General features: G+C 45.6%; 1 protein-coding gene and 1 long non-coding RNA gene across 3 annotated transcripts in view; one reads left to right on the top strand and one right to left on the bottom strand.

The window, feature by feature from the left end:
• Positions 1-26,164, bottom strand: part of LOC144124656 (venom metalloproteinase antarease-like TtrivMP_A) — a 78,561-nt gene that overhangs the window by 52,018 nt on the left and 379 nt on the right. Inside the window, exons 2-5 of one of the 2 annotated variants that reach the window (XM_077657466.1) lie at positions 22,904-23,076; positions 12,861-12,953; positions 12,532-12,670; positions 12,257-12,411 (exon numbers count right to left, since the gene is read on the bottom strand). In XM_077657466.1, the coding sequence (XP_077513592.1) occupies positions 12,257-12,411; positions 12,532-12,670; positions 12,861-12,953; positions 22,904-23,076 (560 nt within the window). The remainder of the gene's footprint in view (positions 1-12,256; positions 12,412-12,531; positions 12,671-12,860; positions 12,954-22,903; positions 23,077-26,164) is intronic. The other variant, XM_077657467.1, reaches the window with a different exon arrangement.
• LOC144124657 (uncharacterized) lies at positions 305-3,155 on the top strand. The gene is made up of 3 exons (XR_013313248.1): positions 305-792; positions 1,543-1,636; positions 2,895-3,155. It is a non-coding gene; the product is annotated as an uncharacterized LOC144124657 (long non-coding RNA).

Below are 26,164 nucleotides of genomic sequence, written 5' to 3'. Positions count from 1 at the left end.
CGGCGAGGACATCTCGTCTGCGTTGCGGGCCACACCTTTTATCCGCGCAAAACAATTTTCGTTAATCATGGTGGCACGAAACAAACAAACGTAACCACTTACAACGATCTATTCGCCTGGTAAGGAACAGCATCCTCAAGTGATAGGTGGAGCGAACGACTGAGCCTGCCTCTGCAAACGGCAAGCAAAACTGCTGCTCGAGCCGATGCTCGTTGGAAAAAGCGCTGCGCCACGGATGGATCGAGAGCTAGGCAAGAAGGGGTGCGAACCAGGAATTTGACAAACGCGTGGTGTAGGTCTCAAGTATAGGAGTAGGACAGACAACACCAGCACCGCGCGACCATTGGCAAGCATGACGCAAGCAGTCCAACCTAGGGAGCCTACATGTCGCGCCCCCTCCCGGCTTAGGGTGGTGACTTCCTCTGACACAGCACATGCCGCCTCCCGCTAAGACCCATGTTGCCAGCGCGTGTGTTGTCATGGTTACGGGAAGACGCCGCGCCATCTTGTTCCCCGCCGTGCATAGGCGCGCATTAGCTGCTGCAGCAGTTGCGTCTTCATCGCCGTTCATCGTTGAGTGGGACAGTCATATGTTGTCGGTTGTTGTACTAAGTGCGCCAGGAAGCTTACGCAGCAGCAATGCCAGGGTGTTGCGTTCCGCAGTGCTCGAACCACTGCAGGAAGGGCACACGGATGTTTCGTTTCCCGGCTGACTGCAACCGAAGAAAACGTTGGCTGGCACAAGTAAAGCGAGACTGCTGGGAACCCACTGCTGCTTCTCGCATATGTTCTGTGAGTACCGTACCTTTTTCTCTTTTGTTACCTGCTCGCTTGCCATGTTTGGTGTACTGTGCTTCACGTTTACGATAATTAAACCACGGCCGCCTCGAACGGCGTGCGCGGCGTGGGTTTGATAACAGGCTACGCATTGCGGGCGTGGGTGCAATCTTCTCGTTAGTTTTTAGATGCGCTGGCGGCGTGTCTCGAGCACCAAGGGCGAGAAGCAACGGTTCGCATTCGCCCTCGCTGACTGTAATTCTCACGCGAGTGCACTCACGATATATTGGCGCCCGCTTCCTTGTTTGCGCTGTAATACATGCGCCAAGACTCATGTCAGAGAACATGACTGAGGTAGTGAAAATAAATTTCTACATCTCTCTGACATTGTACGCGTTCACTGTTTCGTGAGCGCTGTGGTCGGAGGAACTTATTTTCAGTCAGGTCTGGTTATCTAGGCACCGTTCTGCTGTACGACGCTATTCGGTAGAAAAATATTGGAAACCCAAGATCAGACTAAAAGAACACATTTTGTATTTGCCCGGTTACTGGAATGCATATGAAGCCTTTAGGAAGCCCTTATCCAGTTTTTTTAGCTTGGCACTATAGCCTGGTAAGACTGCATGTGAAAACATTATAGCAGGTAGAAACAGCTCTGTAGTTGTAACGCTAGTCATGTTCCTGTTTGCAGCATTTGTCACAGTTATGTGCAGGTATGAATATACTTCTTGATGCTTATGAAGTACTTGCTGCCATTCATTTCAGGCACATTTTGAAGAAACAAGTTTCGAGCAAAACAGACAGGATGGCTTAAAGAAGCTAAGGCCAGATGCGGTTCCCACACTTTTTACTTATCGAGGTAAGCTTCTAATTTTGATTCATCTCTTAAATACAACTCTGCCTCATTCATATGAAATGTTTGCAAAGAAATTTGTCTACACGTATACGGTAGTGCTGTGGTTGCTTTGTGCAAGCTCAAAAATGTGCGCTCATCTGCTTTTAGAAGGCTGCAAAGAAAGGTTCATCACCATCAGCATTTCAAGGTCCATAGCAGGACGAAGCCTATCCTACTGACTTCCCTTTAACCGGTTCCTGTGCCATCTGTGCCCACATTATCCACACAAACTTCTTGGTCTATTGATATGGCTTTTATATCCAAGCATTCCTACAGCGCATGTTTGCATCAGCATCTAGATCCCTAGCTAGAAATTTGTTGGGATCCATGCAATTCATTTCTTGTAAAACTAAATTGCGGGCATAAAAAAATATGTATATCGCACGTTATTGTAGGATCATGCATTCGAACAGCACCTTCAAACACAAAATCACCTTAAGCCGTGTTTTAACGGCTTCTGCATTACCTCTGGCTCATTTTTCACTGTAGATTGAAAAAAAAAATGAATGAATGACAATTGAAATCTTCCGTGTAAGCCATAAAGGTATAAAGTATGGCACTAAACAAACCTTTTGCCACATAACTCTCTGCCTACCCCTACTGTATTTGCTTTTCTTGAACACCCACAGTTTCTCTAAGTGACTACTGTTTATCTTCTCTACACATTACATGCACTCATATATATGATACTAAGATCCAAAACGTAACACACAGATATAGCCTTGTATTCAAAGAGCACAAGGCCACCTATAGTGTGTTTATACTTTGTATAGCATCGTTTTTTCTTTATAATTCACCCGACGCTTGCGAGAAAGGGGGCGTCTAGAATCAAACAAATATCCTGTAGCAGACTGCATTCTGTGCTGTCTCATTTGTTCTATGTCACCTGGCACAGAAGCTAAAATGGCAAAATTCAGGACGATTAGTAATTCTAGTTGCATCAATGGTACCTCAGCTGCTAACACAACCTGCTGTTGAGCACAATTTTGCACGACTGAATCATTGCCAGTCGTAGCATGCTTTCCGACGCTGTTAAATATGCACTGGTGGTAAGAAATCTAAAGCCCCCCAGTACAGCTTTGGGATCTTAAAACCCAACTGATATTACTACTCCTGAAGTTTATTTGGAAGTTTCAGGCAGGTACTAGGTTGCTCTTCTGTAAATGCAGAATTTCTGCAGTTCTTGAGTGTAGTGCTACCCTATTGAATGAATTTATTTCAGCCATTCCGAAACACCGGAAGCCTCCGAAGAAGCGGTCTTGCTTTCGTCCGGCCACGCCAACGCAAAGCCCAGTACTTGACCCCACTGGAAATGAACCATGTGGTAGTGCTGCTCTAGAGCCTGTCTTCGCATCAACAGCCGAACAAACACAAGACTCGGCTGTGAGTGACAGCATGAGTTCCCAGGACACTGTCAGTCCACTACAATGTGCTCAGGTACCAGGGTATGATCTACCTTTAACAACCACCTTGCTGCCGCCCAAAGCTGTCGACACTATCTATGCAGACAGCGTTGCCCATTCCTTTCTGAGAACAGATAAAGCCAGTGGGGAAGATTCCACTGATGCAAGTCGACTTCCTCTGCCCGCAGCTTCACCCATGGAGGCCGAATCCTTAAGCGCTGAAAGGTCACAGCATAGTAATGACCGATCAAGTAAAGAAATACCTCAAGCTGCATTCACACTTGGTTCAAGTACGGCTTCAACTGACTTGTCTCTTCAAAGACAGAATGCTGAGCTGAGAAAGAGAAATAAGGACTTGACCCAAAAGTACAGAAACCTACGGAGGCTTCACGAGCAAACAAAGAGAAAACTGCGCAGTCTTGTACAGAAGTCACAGTCGCCACAACGAAAAATGATAACCTTGGAACAATTACCGTTCCTCAAACACGACCAGAGAAGGGCTTTGACGGTGAAAACTACGAAGGGCCTTAAGTGGTCTGAGAAGACTATTCGAGAGGCCCTTCAAATAAAGCACGCATGTGGAACAGCAGGCTATGAATTATTAAGATCATTATCATATACACTGCCATGCAATAGGACATTAATACGAAGGCTTCAAAATATTAAATATTTGCCTGGAGTTCTTCATGAAGTTTTTAATGTCCTAAAATCCAAAGTAGCCACAATGCAAGACATAGAAAAAGACTGTGTGCTCTTCATGGATGAGATGGAAATCTCCCAAGGATTTGACCACGATCGCTCGCTTGATTGCTTTTTTGGAAGCACTACATTGCCGGAGTCCGCTACAGATGTTGCCAACCATGCTCTTGTGTTCATGGTTGGTGGCGTGAACACGAGATGGAAACAGGTTATCGCCTATCACTTCACTGGAAGGTCGATAGATGGCTCTATTTTGAAGGACATTGTGTTCCACTTGATTGAGCGTTGTTTTCAAATCTCGCTTAGAGTGCTTGTTGTCACAAGTGACATGGGAGCTGCCAACCGTGCAGTTTGGCGCCTGCTTGGCTTGTCCAACCACAGAAACTCACAGACTGTCTGCTGTATTCCGCACCCGCACCTCCGTGGCAGGCAACTATTCTTTATGGCTGACCCCGCCCACGTCTTGAAGAACATCCGTGCCCAACTACTCCGAGTGGGAGAATTCACTCTGGGTGAAGAAACTGTTGAGGAACAAAGTCTTCCTTCTGGCACTGTCAAGGTGGAGCATGTTGAAGCAGTGTTGAAGTACGACTGTCAAAGTGAGCTGAAGATTGCAAATAGGCTGTCGGAAATCCACATCAGCAGTGGACATTTCACTACCATGAAAGTGAACATTGCTGTGCAATTGTTCCGTGAGGCTCCTGCTGCTATCCGATATTTAATCGAACAAAAAATTTTGCCCCCCGAAGCAGAGGCTACAGCGTGGTTCTTTAACCTCGTGAGCAGGTGGTACACCCTCATGTCGGCCAGACATCCGGTTGTTGCTCTGAGCGATATAGATCCTTCAAAGCATAAAGAGGCCACTGCGCTTTTGGAACTGACGTGCAGCACTTTCCATCAAATGAAAATGGGAGCAACGGCACATTGGAAGCCTTCACAAGCTGGCCTTCTGACATCGACCACTGTTGCTCTCAGCCTGTCGCAAGACCTCTTGGACAACCAAAGCTACAAGTATGTGCTTCTTGGCCGGCTCGTACAAGATTGTCTCGAAAACATATTCTCTGTGTTGAGACTCAAGAAGCCGGTCCCTAGTGCATACGACGTTAAGTGTGCACTGAAGCTGATTTGTGTTGGACAGTTCATGCACACACCTACAAATTCTAGCTACGAGGTTGATGACAGCTTGCATCTAGCTGAGCTCCTTGACCCAACTATCCAGAGACATGAAGGACAAAACCAAGAGCCTGAAGAGCTAGAAAACCTGTTTGTGTGTGCTCTCACAGAAGCAGAATGTGACATTCTTGCTTATCTAGGAGGATTCCTGGTCTAGTCTGTCATGAAGTCCATTGGTAACTGTAGTGACTGCAAAAATGCCCTTGTTGGAGATGCTACAAATCAGTATAGCAATCTTATTAAGCTTAAAGAGTACGTGAAAAATTCTGAGAACCTCATTTATCCAACGCAAGCAGTGATTAATGTCCTTATAGAATGTGAGGAGCAGTTTAAGACTTTTTCAGATATGAAGGAAATCATGGTGCTCAAAACCCCATTTGCTAGCATTCTGAATGCCCTGTGCAAGGCTGTCAAGTTGAACTTAGGTTGCTGTGAAACACATCATGCTCAGACAGGGAAGGTCCTCCTGACAAAATATGTGAGGACAAGACTGAGGGTCCATCTACGACAGCAGCATGCACAGAGGGTGGATGGAATGTCTAGCAAAACATGTGCCGCAACAAACCTGGTCTGAACTCTGAGAAGGATGGTAACATCATATGCTTAGATGCTTGCAGTCAGCTAGTTAATGATTTGGCCTTGCTTTCGTTGTTTTTCTAGTTTGACACAACTCAAGAAAATAAGGGAGATGTCCTCAAAGAATTCTATCCAGCCAATGGCGCCAACCGATTTTCATGACACCATGTTTAATGCTGGGAAGTTGCATCGCTGGGAGTGGCAGATGAACGGCAGTTAACCGTGGCTTAATCGGATTGACCGCGTTGTCATGAAAATCGGTCACCGCTATTGGCTGGAGGGAAACGGTCGGGGGGCATCTGCCACTACTTCCTTGGGTTGTACCCGAATATAGCACTCTGACACTTTCATAGTGTATGTCGTGTGTACTTTGCTCGCCTGTAAATTGTTCACGTCTTTCAGCATATTTTTATGTCACCTCTCTGTAGCAAGCTGTTGCTTGCAAATTGTGTGCACTAACCAATGAAGCTGCTTTACTTCAGTCAGCATTTGGAAATAGCAAACTGATTTACAGTGCGTGCCACTAGTGTGTTCATCAAAGGTGAAGTTTTTAGGAGCAAGTGTTGGAACTAGATGCAAATGTGTAAACCACTGTTTCAAGTCTTTTGTGAAGTGCGTAACAGTCTTATTTTTGTGGCTGGAGCATCACTACCATGCCTTGCATTATTTAGGGGCTGTAAAACATACGCTCCCACAGAGTTGCCGTGGTGTTTCTCATTATCATTTGGGTTGTTTGCATTACTAGTCCTGCTAATTTAGCCCATTTATTGTGTCCTCTGTACTGCACTCATGCAATTTGTTCATGGCTATCAGTATATTTTGTTTTATGTAGAAGTGTTCATTGAGCAACGAAGCTGCTTTACTTCGGTCAATGTTTAAAAATAATAAGCCTGTTTGCAATTACACCATTAGTGTGCGCACCAGATATGTTTTACAGGAGTGACTGATATGTGTACAAAAATTTCACTGGTTTCACAGATGCTGATAATGGAAGAATGTAATTTCATATGCACTTTTGCTGGCTGCGGATGCTTATATATTCTGTCAGTTTGCTTGAGAAAGAATATGAGCACCTCCCCTTTAATTGACAGTTGCCAGAAGTGTGTCGGCAATAAAAAAAGCTTCTTGAATGTTTACACGAAGGCGTCTGAAAATGTCATTTGGTTTCTTGATTTTAGGTTTTCTCACTTGTCCCATTGTTTGTATTGCTCCTCTTTCTCTGATTCCATTCCAGCAAGTCTCATGTTACACTCTGAACATTTGAGCCTCCTACTGAACACCCTGTGTAAGTTAGTTTCTCAGCACACGTGGAAAAATGGTAGGCAATGTGAAATGAAGCACTGCTTTAATGTTAACTCAATGGCAATCTGTACAAAACTAAGACGCTTACAACACTCGATCTTAATTTGTTAACATCAGCCTCAAGATTCCCTAAATTTTTTTAAGTATGTTTCTACCTTTTGCTGAAGCTACAGTGTGCTAGTATGGGGTTGCATAGCTCATTGCGTAGAGCATGTGTAATTGCTCACAGAAGAGCAAAATGCAGAAACTAATGGTACATTGCACACGCAAATGCCATTGTGATGTCGGTAATAGAACTACTGGGGCACTTAAGTCTCTTCCCGTGCTGTGAATGCATAAGCATTAGGTGCTACGGTTTTGCTTCTGTTGCGTGGTTTTATTTTGAACCTACATAGACCAGCGTTAGCTCGGTTTACCGTTCCATTTTCGATTCTACTCATCGAGACCTTTCAACGATATATGACGATGCTATAGCATTAGGTTCAATTTTAAATCAAATAACTAATTAATGGTCATTAAGATCTGCGATTACTTTGGTGGAATTATACTCGACATAAGCTATCCAACGATATATAGCTTGATGATGGAGCATAACGATTGATTTTTAATCACGGTTATCTAATTAATGGTCGGTAAGACAAGATTAGTTCAGTGCAATTGTACTCAACATAAGCTATCCAGCGACTTAGTGATGTAGCGTAAATTTCAATTACATTACAATTAACTAATTACCGGTAATTAATTGAGAACTACAATTAGTCCGGTGCAATTATACTCGACATAAGCTATCCAACGATAGAACACTTGCGGCGATTATGCCCGACATAAGCTACACAGCCACTACGGCCACTGTACAGGCCGCGCATGAACCAAGTAATTGATAAGCATTAAAAAGTGGGCCTGCGTAATCTTTTGATTACCGTCATAACATTAAATTCTGAACGCCCAACACCTAAGCTCGGTTAGTGCTCATCGTGAGGAGGAACCCTTTTTACGTAATTGATAAGCGCTGCCTTTTGGCGTGATGACGCGCGCAGAGAGACCCGTTCGGAGTGTAATGCACCGTCGCTGAGAACTGCTCTATGTCGTCGGAACAGCGTCATCTGTTGGTACTAACTTCGAAAGAAACGACGATAAACTAGAATATAAACTAATGTTGTAGATCGCCCCAGCGACCACGCCACTGAAAGCCGGGGATGCTCTCTTCAAGGGGAACAACATGGCTGCCCGTCATGTTTAGCGGCCGTTTTCGGCAACACTGGGAGAGATGTCACCACCCTAAGCCAGGCGGCATGTATGTAGGCTCCCTAGTCCAACCATCTGGGTAGCGCCGCATCGCGGCAACTAACTGAAGTGGGGCGTACCGGCGGCTCCCAATGCGAATTGGGCGATGCGGCTGGCATTGCAAAAATAGAGGAGGAGCTGTACCGACAGATCTACTCCGCAGCCCGATGAGCGACCGGCTCCTAGTTGGAGAGGAGGAAAGCCGCGTTGGTACAGCTGGCCGCTGCTAGGAGCGCTAGCATCGACTGCAGCGCCGACAAGCTTCGCCGACAGGAGAGCGGGAACTGATAAAGGATATGAGGGTGCGCAGCGAAGCCTCTCCGCAGCGCGAACAAGTAGCTCGCGGCAGCGGGCCCGCGCTTTGCTTAGGAGAGGGGAAAGCTGAAGCCGGTCGACGGCCTTCAGTCTCGTTTTCGTGAGGTCTCCATGAGGAAACGTTGCCGGGATACCTCCTCTGTAGCTATTGCCCTGCGTTTGCACTGTGATGTAGAGATCGGCCCGCCGTTGTTTAGCGCTTGGTTCGCATCGTGTTCAGCACAGGCTACCGAACATACGGCTTTGCAGTGACGACGGATTCTTCATTGTGAAGCTGACGAGAGTCTATGTCTAATCTACAATCCGTGAAGTGTTCTGTGAACACGATCTAACTGTAGACCGGAAGACAGAAGGCTTACTATGAATGTAAGCGTAGAAACCTTGAAACGAGCCTGTTAGACGCCATAACGGGCCTGTCCCTCCAGCGGTCTCGTGCGCTACTGCCAGTCAGGTATCCCTGGTTAACGCGGTAAGCCGGTAAGCTTGCGTGTACTTATTTTTGGCCGTTTACACAACTTGAAAATCCAGTAACTAAAATACACGTGCAAAAGGTGGAAAGAGTGTAACGCATAGAATAACATTCAAAAAACATTGCGCACAATAACACAGGACGGGAGGGAAAAACGCGCACACACACACGAGCGCAAACTTCCAACGGTATTTTCAGAAACTATACACCACCTTAAGAAGCAGAAAGGGCACAAGCGTACAAATTCCAGGGCATCACGTGTGGGCAAAAGAGCACGCACATAGGTACAGTAAAAATTGCATCAAGGATAGGCACAAGCATAATTATATCGGAACTTATCGGAACAGAACAACAAAAGCGACCTGTCTATTGCGGAGAAAAGCAAGTTCTTTTTTGAGAAGTTGCGGCTCGAGCCTGTCTTAGGATTGCCTCAAATGCTAACACTATACTAACCGGAATAAGGAGAAGAAACAGCAGTGCCGTCCTCTCCTCTGTTCTACAGTTGTTATCGGGTGAGTTTCCGATAGGCTGGCCCGGGAAATTGTAGAGGCCCTTAAAAGTAGTACTACGGAAGGCTGCATGAGTAAGGCTTCGGTGGCACTTCTCAAAAAAGAACTTGGTTTTCTCCACAATAAATAGCCCGTTTTTGTTGTTCTGTTCCGATAAGTTCTGATATGATACTGCTTGTGCCCAGCCCTGATGAAATTTTTACTGTACCTATGTGTGCGCTCATTTTCCCACACGCGATGCTCTGGAATTTGTACGCTTGCGCCCTTTCTGCTTCTTAAGGCGGCGTATCGTTTCTGAAAATACAGTTGCAAGTTTGCGCTCGTGTGTGTGTGCGTGTTTCTGCCTCCCGTCGTGTGTTATTCTGCGCAGTTTTTTTTTAAAATATGTCGCTACACCAACTGGCCGAACATTCTACCCTATGAAGATTAAAATAAAGTAGGAGGAGGTTAGATTAAGTGTGAATTACATTATATTAGGTTTCAGTAGACTGTATTGAGTTGCAAAGCCTGTTATACGTAGTGGCACAGGCAGGAGCTTATTGGTTTACGTTTTTTTTATGGCAGCTCCACCATACTTTTTGTATTGAGTTGCATCACTGTAGATTATGGTGTATGACGGCCGCATTCTGGCGGATTGCGGTGCATAAAGAGTAGATTGCATTGAATTAGGTTTATTTGTTTGGACTACTTTTCAATAAGAACGGACATCGTGGGATTAAGTTCTAGTAGGAAGGTTATCGGTCAATAATGGTGGATTACATTCAATTTGTTTGGGAATTAAGAATAAATAAATGTTTTTTGCCTTCACAGCACGTAAGTAGTCTTAAGTCGCCCTGAAAACAAGGATTTTAGATTTAGCCTACAAAAGGTGCATGCAGTAATTTGAAAAATGGCCTAGAACCCGCTAATGTGTGGGAAATTCCTGCTAGCACCTTGAAACCTTGCTCTTGCAAAGTGTAACCTGTCATTTATTCAGTGTCCGAATTTCTTATTTTCGTGTGCGAATGATTTCTGTGATCGGTTGGCTCGCCGCGTGTATACAACCTCTATAAATATAATGTATAAGGCAATGTTAGCGCCCCCATTCTTAGCGTCCGCCAGACCTACTTGGCCTGGAAATCGTGAGACTAGAGCAAAGTGAAAGAAATTTAAAGCGCGGGGTTCTGCCGAGACACCGATAACCGACGAGGGTTCTAAGCGATCACGCTGTACACGTCAATTCATCGTTGCTGCCAAGTGGGTGCTTTTAATTCTCGTAACAAGAGTGCATGAAGTTTCATTTAGTGACTGCCTTATTTGCTTTTCACTCTGTATGGATAAGACCAAACATTGAACTGCAAGCATGCATTCCTACGCAGGGGTAATCCAGGTGTAGCGCGGAATAGACCGCAAATTTTTCAATAATGGTCTACTGCCAAACTGAGCAGTAGCTGCATAGTCTGTAATTTTTTGTATTGCCAAAGTTTATTATTTCGTAAGCCGGCCTCCTTTCATGCCTTTGCTTGTAGCTGACAACATTCTTAAGATTATTTCTTAAAGTTCGAACACTCTCGTTAATTTTTTTACATGCTTACGGCGGTAGCAGTCTTAGCCTATCTTTCATCCTTTTGCGTAGTGGTCGACGGAATGCTTCTCGCTGTAAGCTCTCCTACTCTCCTACTTCGCTCTCCAGGACTGGAATAACGTATAGGAGAGCAAAGCGGAGGTGAAAGAAGAGAGGAAGGCTGATTCGGAAGGCAGTTAATTGTGGTTGAAGGGGAAAGCTCCACAATGTTGACAAAACCGGCCTTGGCGATGAGGTTCATCCATCTTGTTTCGGGAAGGCCGTGCATGCGGTCGATCGCCGCGTGGTGCTCGGAACTCTACATGTTTGTTGGAGAGCAGAGCCGCAACCGTGCAGCGCGTCCAGTACAGGACAAGCACTCTCAGAACAGTTCCTGCGAACGCATCAGACGCCACTATACTCTTTTCCTTTTTCCACTCCCTCCTTCTGCTTCATTAATGCCGCCATTTAAGTGTCCACCGTGACGTAAGACAGGTGCTGCATCCTTCCACTCCAGAAAATCAATATTTCCCTAAGTCATTGCGCACAGATTTCTCCTGACGCAAAGAAATCGCTGTAAGCCTGCCCTAATATTGTCACGTAGTGGTGACGGCAGTCGAAGCAGCGATGAAGACGGACAAAAGGTCTTCTAAAAGAAAACTTTATCGGGCTGACTTGCACCCAAAATGGACTGAATCACTCGACGGCGGCGGCGAAGCGACAAGCGTGCTCGGCAGTTGTCGAACAGAATGCCCGCCGCTGTCGGCCGTGCTCAATTTGAAGCTGATAGCGAACTTTCGAGATAGAGAGTGCAATGTTAATAGAACATTCCGGAACAACGTATAATCTGCTCTGCCTGGCTGCGATCAATCGAGATAAATCTAGTCGCGTATGGCATCGCAAACAAAGCGATGAAGTTGTTTGGCGGCAGATTTGAAAAACGAACAAACACTGCAAATATTCGCGCCTATATCAACCCAATGATCGCACACTCATGCGCGGTGTAATTGTAGCTTTAAGCATTCGTAAAAAAACTTTCACCAATAACTTGTCATACCCTTCTGGTAAGTGGCTCCGGCTTTTATACCAGTAGAGAATTACGCCAGCAGCAGCATTCCGACGTGAGCCTCCAGTATATGGCTCGTTCCTTACGCCGTTGCGTCTATGATATCTCGTGCAAGAAAGCATCATAGCTTCCCTTCTTTCGGCATGTCATTGGTGCATCCAGATGTACAGAGCAGGTGCATGCAAGCTTGCTGAAGGGAAGTATTCCAAGTTCATTGGTCGCAGAAAAAAACCAACAGTACTCACGGAATTCATAGTTATGCAAAGGTAGACTATAAGAGCCGAGTTGTTACTGAAGCGTCCATTATGTGCACCATCGGATACGACAAATACCTCAATTTGCACCACATCGGGAATGCCGGTCTGCAGTCCCTCGCTTCTTTCTGTGGCTTTGAGGGAACCTTCATAGAAAAAATCAAATGGTAAACTTAGCGAAGGGAGTGGGTTGATTTAAATCACACACGTCTTATAATAGCAAGCACATCGATCTTGTTTACTGTGATGAAAGCACGTTCTTTTACCTATTTCCTTTGGCAACATAACGGTGTCGAATAGGCCGTTTTCCTCTACTTCGAATATCATATGCGCCGTAAAGCCATCATTGCTTCTTTCCATTTCTGGCATTGGATGAATTCTCAAATTTGGTCCCACAACGCCCTCCTGCACGGGATAGCAAGTTACTTTGAAAGGTGCACAAGTTCTCATCATAGTTTTTTTGTCATTTCCCAAAAGATTCAATCGGCTGCAAAATGCATTCTACTACAATCGCAGGCCAAAACGTTTGGTCCCTAACAGCCTAACTAATGATTGCATTCAAAGGGAACGAAAATGCGTTGAACGCTACACTCACAACTTCCATTCCTCTCTCTTTGCGGGTAACGTGGACAGTAGCCCAATGGTTTTCATCTTCGAGCAGATGCTGTTCAATGTCCTGCCCTTCGTACTGAAAAAAAGAGAGAAATTTATTTCTTACCATTACAAAAATGAGCCTTGAGTTTCTGCATGCATTCCTTGTGACACTTTAGAGAGTCATCAGGAAGTCAGACATTCACGTCTTTGGACAAAAAGTATGGTGGGGCAGCCAAAAAATAATGTAAACCAATAGGCCCCTGCCTGTGCCACTAAGTATAACATGCTTAACCCAATCGTAATATAAATGAAAAGGCCCGAATGCAATGTGCTTTTGCCACCCGTAGGTGGGAAAATGAAAAAAAATGAGGGGGGGGGGGGGTAATGCTACTAAGCGACCCACAGCCGGGGGAGCGGGCCCGGGGAGACTCCCCTGATCTCCCCTGGGACGTAGCGGAGGGGGTGGGACGTAGGTTATGGGAATGGGAATGAGGGAAGGGTTATGGGTAATGGGATGGGACGGCGGACAGCGAGACACTGACCCTCATTTTATCATTGCTCGAGTCCTGTCTGGCCAGGACAGGGAGGGTGTCGATGTTGACCAATGGTGTGGCTCCACTCACGGGATGCCCGACCACCCACCGAACCGACGCAATAGCTCCGACTGGGAGACAGGAAATCCTAACCCGGAACAGCTGCCTCGGGCTCCTCCACGACATTAGGGGTCCGGTTCGGACTTGCGAATCGCTGCCCAGCTACTAACCGTCAAGTGCTTTTCGCGGTTTGTCAGACTCCGCATGTATGGTGGATCCAGCCAATGGAAATTAGCCTCCCGGGGACCCACCTGTGCTTCCAACCAACCAACCATGCACTTATTTCCTCCCCTAGCTTGCTCCACACCTACTGAGGAGGGAGTGTTCAGGGCCGGGCTGACCGGGCCACAAGCCAAGAACCTGGCCGAGGATGAGATGACCCGGGCCTACTCCATCGCTACTCCACAACATCGACGGTTTTCGCATCGGTCGTACTAAGGTCCCCTGTACCTCGGCGTCCCGCGCTCTAGCCTCACGGCCCCGCGGTCAGCCATCCCTGGCTGCTTCCCCGAGGACATCGCTCCCGAGGAGCCCTTCTGCTGAAAACCCCCGCGCGGATCTGGCCTCTCCGTGACCAGAAACCGACGCGCCAGCCGGTAGCCGCGCACGCCCCCGCGTGCAGAGGCTTTTTGAGTTTCGTATGCTTTTCGAGCCAAATTCTGTAAGTCCAACCTGATTGTGAAACCAGGCCTGCCTCCGCACAGGCATCGGACCTCACGTGCGCGACTGGCCAACACAGTCGCTTGGTAGTCGCTGCCACTCCCATGCGGTTTTGAATCCCCAGAGGACGGGCCCTGGCCAACCCATCCCCACCGCTGGCGTTGCACCGGAACAAAGCCTAGTAGCCGAGACTACACCCGGCCCGTATCTGGTGGCAGGGGGGGGGGGGGGAGGGGGGGGGGCACGAGCAGGCTGCACAGTCGGATTTCCCCCACACGTCTTTTGACAATAAAAATCAGCAGATACTCTGTTGCAAAGATACGAGAGTCTTCCTTGTGTCATTGGCGGTCAGCCACTCTCGTGAGTTTTCGCGCCGATAACCCCATGAAGATAAAATTTGCTATTTATGCTGATGACACCACTTTGTTCTGTTCCTCCACTGACATTAACCAATTAGCCGATTCAGCGAACTTAGTATTGACTGCTCTGAAGGAATGGTCATCCTCAATCTCCTTGACAGTATATAAGGAAAAACAAAGGCGATAATATTTCATGCTAAGGGCAAGTTGGTACAGAATGCACCGTTTATCTTTTTCAGTGGTGCACAAATTAAATATGTTGAATCATTCACATCACTTGGCGTAGACTTTACCCCGTCAATGTCATGGGATGCTCACATAAACAAGGTCTGCATCAAGCTCTCTAAATTCATAGGTATCGTCTCTCGCCATAAATATATCGTACCTACAAAGACAAAACTTGACCTTTACTATGCATTTTTTTTCATACTTAGGGAACTGCTATTTGGAATGGGGAAATACTACAGTGTCCAATTTGCAAAAGCTTTTTCTTCAACAGAAGAAAATGCTACGAGTCATTACAAATTCCTGCTATGCCGCCCCAACTCGCCCTATTCGAATAAAATACAAAGTGATTCCAGTTCCTAGGTTGTTTGAGTACAGGTTTGCCTGTTTTTATAAAAAACAGACTGCAAGAGATGACCCCTTTTTGTCCCGTATTGTGCAGCTGGTACCACACAACACGCCGTATACCACTAGAAACGCTGAAATGTTTTCGGTACCCAGATGTAGAACAAACTATGGTTTTGCTATGCTGAATATATATACTACCAAGATATTTGAACTCTTCTCTTTATAACAATATAAACACAATGTCTTTTCGTGCAATTCGTGAAACTTTTATTGATTAGGTTGTATTAGTACTGAAATACATATGTCGACCGTTTTTTCTTTCCTTGTCATTGTTTAATATATCTAACCCCCTAACTGCATTATAGCACAATCTGGTTTGTTTGAGATGTGAATTGTTATTTGTATGCCGCAAGAACTGCCGCTGCTGTCATCGTCGACTTTTTCGGGTGACGAAGCCCGTCAAGCGGTTATTGTGAACCGCTTTTATTTCGTCACCCACGCTTTCTGTAATGGCAAAAAGCGAAATAAACAAAGTGAAAGTGAAAGTGAAAGTAATATACAAAACATTCAGACATTATTTCACATGAACCACTCACATGTCATTACATATCAAGAACTCTTAGGTTTTTTCATGCATTTCTTGGTGGTACTGGACCAAGCGCGGAAGGCATTGCGAGGGGAGAGAGAGGGATGGGTTGTATCCTTTCTGACACTGCGGGTAGTCGGAGGTGCGGCATTGGCCAGTGAAGGTTTTCTGAGAAAACACACAATCATTGTTTGTGGACTGCTCTTTGTACACGCAAAGTTCTTTTTTTGTTCTTTATTTTCCAGATAATTGGTCCTTACTTCTGAACTTTATCCGGCATGGTGAACAAAGCGCATTGTTGCGTTCATAAGAGTGGCTAACAAAGGTGTTACCGGCAAGAGTGCAAGCAAGAACCTCGGTTTTTACTGCAAAGTGCTAAAATATAGACTCCAGGGCACTAAGGCACATCAACGAATACGTAAATAAGGCTTGCTCAATCGCAGGTTCAAATGGCGAGCGTTAGCGCGCGCTCTCTGCTAGCACTTGTATAATTCCCAACAGTGCAAAAAGGAAAGCAAGAAAAAAAATCCTAGTTACAATCACGGGTTATACCAATGCGCCGGATAAAAAAGAAAATAGACTGTAGCGCCTATTTATAATTACTTCTTATTCTGTTTACCCCTTTTCCACAGTCTCTCGATCTTCACCCACAATTTTTGAAATCTTTAGTTCGATGTGAAAGATGTGTGTTGCTGCCATGCTCGCAGGTTGTGATGCTACTAATGCGCATTATTACAGTAATTATTTTCTCGCAACGCAGTCTATTAAACGGTGTAAGAATACGCCGTGGTCTATACCAAGGATTAGGAGTGATAACAGAGTAAAGCGACAGCCAGTGTTCTCAGACTTCTAATTTTCCTATAACTTATGGTCTCTGAGGGCTTAACGTCCCAAAGCTACTTCGGCTATGAGGGAAAGGCTCCGGAAATTTCAACCACCCCCATTCTTTAATATGCACTGACATCGCGCAGTACACGGACCTCTAGAATTTCACCTCCATCAAAGTTCAACCGCCGCGGCCGGGATCGAGCCCACGTCTTTCGGGTCAGTAGCCGAGCGCCATAGCCACTACGCCAATGCGCCGGCCTTATTCTCCTAAAGGCTTGATGTGGCCAATGCGTTGCACGTCAAGGCAGGGAATATGCTGTGCGCCCAACAGGCCTGAAAGGACCTTCTGAACGACGTTGTTTTTCCGTGCGCGCATATAGCTGCTGCTGCTACATTTACACGCAATGGAAAGAACAGGGAACAACTGCAGCCACGCATATGCCAAAAAAGTGTACTGGTCACCGAGCGGTGGTGCGGTGCAGTGGTTAGCACAGTGGGTTAGGGTTCGAAGGTGGATCTTTCGAAAAATTTTTTGTTTCCTTTTTCCTTTTTGTTTTTGCTGTACATATTTTCGCTACTATTTTGCAGTTCTCATCCCAATATTTGCATCAGGATATGCAAAGGGCAGTAAGACATCAGGGAGTCAAGTACCAGTCATCAGAAAAGCATTCATTAGAAACACACAAGAACCATGGTGGCCAAATTGTTTTTGAAAGCCATTAGGAACGCATCACGAAAAGGCACCAGGAACTCATGAGAAAGGCTTATGTGCCTAATGTCAGGAGTCATTAGAGCCGTCTGCTCAAAATCGTAAATTTGGTCACAGCCCTGATCAAACATTTTTGCTGTTGCTATCATATCCAACGTAAACGTGGGTAAATAAACAAGAGCAAGGTTGTAATAGCTCACTAGAAATGAATGAACTCAGCTCATGATAACATGTACCCTTACGCTAAGGTTTCAGTCACGAGCAATATTACAGTTAAGCATTAGTCTTTTATTAATAGTGCCCTTTCCTGACCACGCCTCTCGGGTGTTTTGGTTGCGGTAGCTTATGAACTCGTCCTGCATATCATCATCAGCCTAGCACCCCCACTGCAGGCCAAAAGTCTCTCCCATGACTTTCCAATTAATCCTGTCCTTTGCGAGCTGCAGCCACCGTATCCACACAAACTTCTTATTATGATCTGCCCACCTAACTATCTGCCTCCCCCTGCTACGCTTGCGTTCTCATGGAATCCACTCCGTTACCCTTAAGGACCAGCGGTTATCTTGCCTTGGCATTAAATTCCCTGCCCAAGCCATTTATTCCTCTTGATTTTGACTAGGATGTCATTAACCTGTGTTTGTTCCCTCACCCACTCTGCCCGCTTCTGGTCTCTTAAAGTTACACTTATCGCTTGTCTTTCCATAGCTCGCTGCGTTGTCCTTGGCTTAAGCTGAACCCTTTTCGTTAGCCTCCACGTTTCTGCACCGTAGGTGAGTACCGGTAAGTTACAGCTGTCGTGTATTTTTCTCTTCAGGGATAGTGGTAAACTTTCATCCATGATCTCAGAGAACCTTTCATATATGCTCCACTCTATTCGTATTATTCTAGTTATTTCCCTCTCATGATTCGGATCAGCTGCCACCACCTGCCCTAAGGAGACGTATTCCCTTGTCACTTCAAGTACACTGCTGTTCTCTTGCGAGACTGTTGAACATTACTTCGGTTTTATGCAGGTGGATTTTAAGACCTACAGTTGTGGTCTGCCTTTCTGACTTGTAGCGTGCAGCGTTGTGCCGGGCTACGAAAGAAGACGACATAACCCAGCACGCTCGGCGGGCGCGCTAAGATCTCAATTCGACGGCTACGCGATCGGATCATGGCGCCGTGCTTTCTCGGCTTGCCAGCTTCTGTGGTCCCTTCTGGCTGAACGAGTCCTCTAAGTAAATTTGTGGACTCTAGACACTTTTGGCTTGTGTCTGGGATGCCTTCCACAGACTCATTGATCAGGCTACATTTGTAGCTGATCTCCCGAGTGACTTAGCAAGGCTTATGTCCTGTATAGACCTCTATATGAGCATTTTCTGTTTTTGGCTAATAGCAGATGCCGGTCAACACCGAATAGGGAACCCTGCAGCTAAAAGCATGTAGTTGTGCACGTAAGCAAGTGAAAAATATGCGTGTCCCAGCTTGAACGGACACAGATTCTTAGCCTATCACAAGGGTAGCCTAAGGTAGCCTATGACATAAAGGACTTTGGCAGTGAATGCTTAGTCACCTCCTCTTTATCTCTGTTTGCGGCTGGTATTGTTTTCCTAAAGCGGCTAACTGTTGAGCAAATGAGAAAAACGCAAAGAAAACATATATGTACTACGCCTGTGCTTGCCTGTGCATGCGTTCTCCCATGTTTTCTCAGTAATAAGCCGTTGGTATGCATCTTTCCCATCTTTTCAGGCAACATTTTGCCTCCTATAAGGTGCGACATCGGGCCAATAAAATTTCTCGTCGGTCAGCAATTGTGTCTCTATATAGTCTTTCTTTTGGTTTCCGCCTGTTCGCGCTAAAATTTTGTTATTAGATCAGTCTGCGCCGTTGGCGATTGGGAATATTTTAATGTGCGAGGCATATCACAGACAACTGCAATTTCTCGAAGAAAATAAGTAGCAAACGCTTTGTCTGAGGACAGTAAGTATGCCTAAATCAGTCAGCAAAACTCAACGGCCACAGCTCTGCTTTGTACTTAAATCAGGTATCAGGTTATAGGGAAACACCTTGAATAGAAAACTGCGATCTCTAAAAGAAATTGCGTTTCATCACCCCTATATACTGCTTGTACATTAATAACAAAAATGTTTCTGCAGTTAAGAAGGCACCGATGGGCCCTTCGTTAAATAATAATGCTTCGGATTAGTGCATCATGGTAGTGCAGGCGTCCAAATGTTTCGGGATTACTTTTAATTCGATATCTTAATGTAACTCTGTAGGGAACATTTTGCTCTATTGGCCTGTTCACGCAGATTTTCCTTGGTTTTGTTAATCATGGTAATGAACAGAAGGTCATCGTTTCGGCATGCAAGATAATTCAAGGATTTGTGTTCTCGTTTTACGGAAACAAAGCGTTGTTCACAACACTTGCTGTTCCAAACTTTCAAACCATTTTGCGCAAAATGCAACCAATGAATCAACGCCATCAATGACCCTACGGTTTCAGAACGATTCGAATGAATTGCATAAATAAGCACACTATAACCACGGGTTATACACCACATGAAGCTCAGAAATGTAATATGAAAACTAGAGTGGATTTAAGGTCGAATACGCAAAACTAATAATTATTGATTCATGCATTTGTAGGTTTAAAACATCGCTCATTAGTTTACAGGGAGGCTACACTTAAGCTTACTGCTGAAAAAAGTGCAGAAGCTCATTTCTATGCCCAGGAAATTCTCAAATGGTGGTTCTATTATCGATAACTAGATAACACTATTCAAAACTATTTATTAAATCCTGTCAAAACTAATCTGCTTGATGCATATCTAGATGGCTTCCGGGTAGATGTTCATACATATTTAATTACTTCCGAATAACAGTTTCCGAATGAACCAGGGCACATCTATGAGTTGTACTTAAACTAACCTGCAAACCGACGTATAAAAGGGGCCTTCGTATGCGGACACTGTAGAACAAATGACCGCGCGGGCCACAAAGCCCCTTGTTTTTGGTGAACATATTGGGAACAGCCATTTTCGTTTTGTTAAAGTAAGCTGTAGAACTGCTGACGAACGCTACTTCAAGTGGTCATCTACTGTAAGTGTTATTTTTATGATTGTGACGGTGTGCAATTGCTCACATTAGGCTCAAAGGCAACAGTAGGCCGGGATATCCCCGGAGGCAGTGCTTTTTTATAGAAGCGAAGAGATCTCTGTTACATGCATGTATAATAGTTCTCACCTCACAAATGCAGCTATATCTGCAACCACTGGATTCTGAAAGGTAGCCTTTTGATGTGATCGGGCGGGTCCATCATCGTGGCTTTCAATATAGAAGTGCATTCAACATCTGCATTAGGTGTATTCGGCCTCCGTCAAATCTGCGGTTTTCTGTCCGAGCGCAACGGCGACCACAGGCCAAGTTTGGCGGAGAGTGAAGAGGAAATAATAAAAAAAGAACGCAGAAAATTGGAGGAGACACATAAACTGTGCCCTGTGGATATGAAGCGATACTGATATGTGTTAATTCGCATATATTCAGAAAGTCATTCTCTTGTTTACATTCACAGATCCCTGGGAGTACTCATACCACACCTATCGCAGTGGTGCAGCGGTGAAGCGATGCGCCACTACCCTGCGATAGCAGGTACTCCCAACGATGGGCCTTGTGATCGCCAGGTAGCTCTTCCCGGGCGACCAATCATTAATTTAACTGCCACCTGCCATGGTTGGCAGTTTGATCACTACCCGGTGGGCAGGTTTTAATGATGCCAGAAGGTGACGCGACCTAGGTGGCCCACCGGCCTTATTTTTTTCTTTCCGCGGACCAGCTGCAAGAGCAATGCCGGTGATTTTTCGCTGCCAACACCGACAACGGCGACGCCGGATATTCTGCGTAACAGGGCCCTGAACGCTGTCGCGTTAAAAGTACTGATAATGCAAAATAAATTGAAAGCAGTCAATTGTAGTCATATAGATTTGTCTCATCCGGATTTTAGTACACATAGAACTTTGCTTTGTATGCAATAGAGACGTTGTTTGGCACCGTTCGTCATGGTCGCCAAAATATAAATATTTGTGTTAATAGAGCAGTCTCATTTATCCTTGTTCATTTGTTAACCATCTGCGTTAGGTGAACAGAATCAAAAACTGAAGTTCCCCGTTTTTAATGGGGAAACTCGTGCCGATAGGACGAAGTGTTTTTTAACATCTAATAGGCTGCATGCACTTTTTACGGTTCAGATTCTAGGCGCATTCGTGGATTCTAAACACTATTCTAGCACTGCTGCAACAGCTCCTTAACAAAACTTTCTATCATTACATGCCATGTAGAATTATATTTAACTCGTCTATATTTAACTGCCCAGTATATGGTTTTACTAACCATAAAGACCGCGAATGATATTTCCGAATCTTCAATAATTACCGTTTAGCAAACGCCGCGGCAGACGCATTTCGATGGAGGCGAAATGCTAGGTGTCCGTGTAATGCGCTATGTAAGTGCACGTTAAAGAATCCCAGGTGGTCTAAATTTTTCGGAGTTCCCCACTACGGCGTCCCTCATAGCCTGACTCACTTTGGGACGTTAAACCCTGTTTACAAAACGAAAGTGAGTCGTTTCCAGACTTGCATCGCTCCTATGCAGGAATCGGTCAGGTAAAAAATTTTATGGCACCTGATTTTAATGCGGAATTACTTTGAATCGTCCCCCAGAAATACGTCGTCATTAAGAACTGGCTTATTCTGCGTGAGAGGCATGCGATCCTATTGTTGACTATCTTTATACAGAATCCGTGGAAAATTAGCGTTTCGCTAATATTTCCTTAAACAATTATATGTTACCATTATATTGCTTTCCTTCTCCTTCTTAGAACCCCTGTCAAGTTTCACTTTTTCTTCATGTGCGCATAAATCTTCAAAAGTACAGATCGCGGCCTTTGAGATTTAGTCATAACATGCTCAGAATTCACTGCACTGTACTGAAAGAAATATCTAGCTATACCTCGGGTATTTGTTTTTCACCTTTTGATGTTTATTTTGAATACCCATACCAAAGTCCCTCTCTCTTATCATTTGATAAAACTGCTAGGCTTTATCTTTATTTGCTTTTATGGTGTTTTCTACTGCATTGAGCCTATTAAAAAGTACTTTTAAATACGCTAGGATTCGTAGTCCCCAATCATATTGCTCTTTCATGATGGCCTTCAGGCTCTCAATTCCTGAAGATTGTCGTCCCTGTTTACTTATCTCTACGTCCCCGGACAGCACAACAAGAGGGGAGCTCTAAAAAACATTACCGTTATGCAATACACCACGACAACTGAGTGACCTTTTTTGTAACCAAAATACGAGTAGCAAATAACCTCCTCGAGAGCAGCCGCTGAGATTAGGCCTCAGTGCTGCATTTTGCTGTCGTGCCCATTACACTATCGTTGTATCTACAACTTTTCTTGCTTATAAAATATTTGCGTTCGTGCTTCAGGAGGCGGAAGGGTAATTGGAAATTTGTGTCGGTAGCCATTGAACTGGATGCCCAGTTTGTACAGAGTTAGAAACTGTAGGAGCTAAGATCGGCAAAATGAACTTAGTGCCCCTTCGTCTCTACTGTTCCAGAATTTTTAATGTCCTAGATTCGTTTTACGAAGTCTTGCTGTTCAGCTAGTAGGTAAAAACGATACCGGGGATTGATTTTAGAGGCTTCCAGACAGCACAGATGAAAAAGCATGGATACGGCGTACGCCAAACTTACAAAATGCGTCACTACTTTTTCGCCGTCATGCTCAAGCACCCGGAGTTGCCTTGCCGCCACGGATGCCTTTCGAAGGTACAACGTGAGATTATCGTGTAGATGCATCACCATCCTTGCTTCCTGTGAGCGTTCTTCAAGAATACGGGGATACACGAGCATAGGCTCCCATGCTACTGCAAAATAGGTTTGATCAGTTTGTCTTCCTTTTTGTCGGAAACTCGACACCGCCATTTGTTCCTGTTTCAAATTTTTAAAGACAAGGAAGTGCTATACAACTCTGCTGTTTACTGGAACTTTTTTGTGTAGATAATATCTAGAAGTATCTGTGACCGTAGCTGTTCTGTATTCATTGTTCACTGGAAGTTCTCATACAAATGTACACTGTAATTTTGCTGGAAGCATGTCGATTTTACACTCAGCCCACAATGCATTCGAATATTTTGGTATTCTACTGTCACAAATGTACACAGATTGCATGGTTTCACTTGCCAAAATGCATTATGATGAACTGGGCATAAATATAAAATAAGGTGATAAATGTATTTTAACATTTAGATCGCAATTATAACGCTTTGAATATTGTTCTAACACCAGTTATAACTGCGACAGAAAAAGGAGAAACCTGTAAAATTCTCGAAAACATAACATTAAATGAGGTCTCCTTTGGCGCAATGCATTTTTAAGCTGAGATTTAGAAGCTTTCAGGGACATATTGGGATTCAGATCTTTAGCGATGTTATTGACACTCAATATTCCTAGCTCTATTTGTTCGCAACCATCAGTAGGGAGTGCTGAAACCTCAAGATTTAATTCATTTTGTGCAGTCAATATGAACCTTCATATTAGCTGCATAGCTGTGCAGTGCCGCGACAGCAGCCATAGTTGCTCCTCCGCTTCGCATTTATTTAATGATTCCCGTTACCACCGTCGCCATTAAAACACTCGTTCGTTGCGCATAGTGTATGGTAAACATCATTTTATTATTCTTGCTCCCCGACTAAAACCTTCCCCTCTTTTGTAATGCGTTGACCAGTTCTCCGCGCCCCTACGTGTCTCTACCATACGATCGATCCATATTTAATGCCCTCCATTCTTTCGCCCATGCTGGAATTCCAGCAACCTTGCGACTCGTCCCATCCCGTTACACCGGGCTTCCCGTCAGCATAGACGTCCACCGTTGATCGCGCGCGTGCCTCAGCTGTCACCGCTTCAAAACGCATCGCCGCACAGCGAGTCCTCATGGCACATTTCTGTCCCTGGACGCCTGCTTCATCTACCTGCACATTGATATTGTCGGCTCCCTCCTCCCTGCGGGATCCTCCGCTAGATTTTAACCTGCATTGACCGGTTAACCAGACGGCTTGACGCGATGCTCTTTGGGATGTAACAGCAGAGTTGATTGCAAGAGGGCGCATCATTCCCTACATAAGCTGCTACGGTGTGCCTTTATCCATTACGACTGAGCGTGGTCGTCAATTCCACTTAACCTTATTCACTAACTTGTATCGTCTCCTCGGCGTCAGTCACACCAAGACGACCGCTCATCAGCCGGTATCCAAAGGCGTCATCGAACGTTTTCACTGTCAAGCGAAAGATTCACTGCTGGCGTTGGTTTGCCCTTCACCATAGATTGAGCGCGTTCCTTTCGTTCTGGCCGCCGCGGTGGCTGAGTGGTTATGGCGCTCGGCTGCCGGCCCGAAAGACGCGGGTTCGATCCCGGCCGCGGCGGTCTAATTTCGATGGAGGCGAAATTCTAGAGGCCATGTACTGTGCAATGTGAGTGCATGTTAAAGAACCCCAGGTGGTCGAAATTCCCGGAGCCCTTCACTACGGCGTCCCTCAGAGCCCGAGTCCCTTTGGGACGTTAAACCCCCCTAAACCAAACCAAACCTTTCGTTCTGCTCGGCATCCCCGATGCACTTCGCAGTGACTCTTCCGTCTGAGCAGCAGAGCTAACGATTTCTACCACTTTTCGCGTCCCTGGGAAATTCTTTGAGTCCTCGCCAACCATGCTTGCCGACGTTTCCAACTACGCCTGTCATCTACACAACGCTGTGCGCACTCGTTCTCCCACCTCAATGAGAGTATTCTCGTCCTGTATATGTCAACACCGACATTCAGCGCTGCACGCTCGTCTTTGTTCGCCACGAAGAAGTGCCCCACCACTGCGACCGCCATACGATGGCTCGTTCAAAGGGCTCAACCGTGCTCCCATGTCCTAAGTACGAATTCCTTAGCGGAGTTCTTCGCGAAAACACAGGCAGTCATACCAAGCTGCCTGTTGCAACTGAACACACAGCCTTTCAATCCCAAACCCGTTATCTCTCTACGCTCAACATCCCTAGATTCCTTCCTGCTGAGCTGGATTTCTGTTCCTTTTTTCCTGTTGTCACCTTTGCATGTCAACCTTAATCAACTTTAGCAGCCATCGTGCATAGACAAGATTCTCCCTAATGCCATTCCCACCTCACACCCTCCTCCCTCTTACAGGGCCTTCCTCCTCGTAGAGATGATCCTGTTTAAACCTCGGTAATGATGAACGCTTTGCCCAGACGAAGACACGTCCATTTGTCGAAACGTTGCCAAGCATCCTGAAATTTTTCCTCCCTTGTTCACTTCGTGATTGACAACAGCCATCTGACCAACCTATCTACCATGGACAAATGAACGACCGGTAGTATACAATACTTGTTGACCATCTAAAACCTTCCCACTTTGTCTCCGATGGCATCACCACCTGGGCTGGTCCATCCCCTCCCCACCATGCGAGTCCCATTTGCTGCGTACGGTTCGCGCCGAGACCATCCGCTCCTCGCCGTTCATCCCTCACTCACGGCTTCATCGCTAGAGGGGGGGGGGGTGACCTGTAGCGTGCGTTAACGGTCCGGCAGAGGAAGACAACACGCGCACACGCGCGCCAAACGCCCGCAGATAAGATTCTGCGGCTGCACGACTGAATGCCGGCGGTGCGCTATCCTGCTCCCGCCTGGCTGAACGGTCCTCTCAAATGTATTTACGGAGACCTGACGAGCACTTTTTTCACGGATTGTTATCCCCATTTAATTAGCCCTATCCTTCACAAACCACGAACCCCACTTGTCCCATGAAATTCCTAAATTTCAGGTTCCCCACTTAGCCTCCGCAAAGGTATGTCCCTGTTCCGTTCCCATTGAATCTACTGTTACCCTCACACACCTCGGACATAAAAATAGGAGCAGACTCAGTATTTTTCATTATCAGCCGCGACTTCTTCCAACTTCT

Source organism: Amblyomma americanum, chromosome 3, assembly GCF_052857255.1.
Source record: "Amblyomma americanum isolate KBUSLIRL-KWMA chromosome 3, ASM5285725v1, whole genome shotgun sequence".
Lineage (NCBI taxonomy): Eukaryota > Metazoa > Arthropoda > Arachnida > Ixodida > Ixodidae > Amblyomma > Amblyomma americanum.
This window is presented reverse-complemented; position numbering and strand designations above follow the sequence as displayed.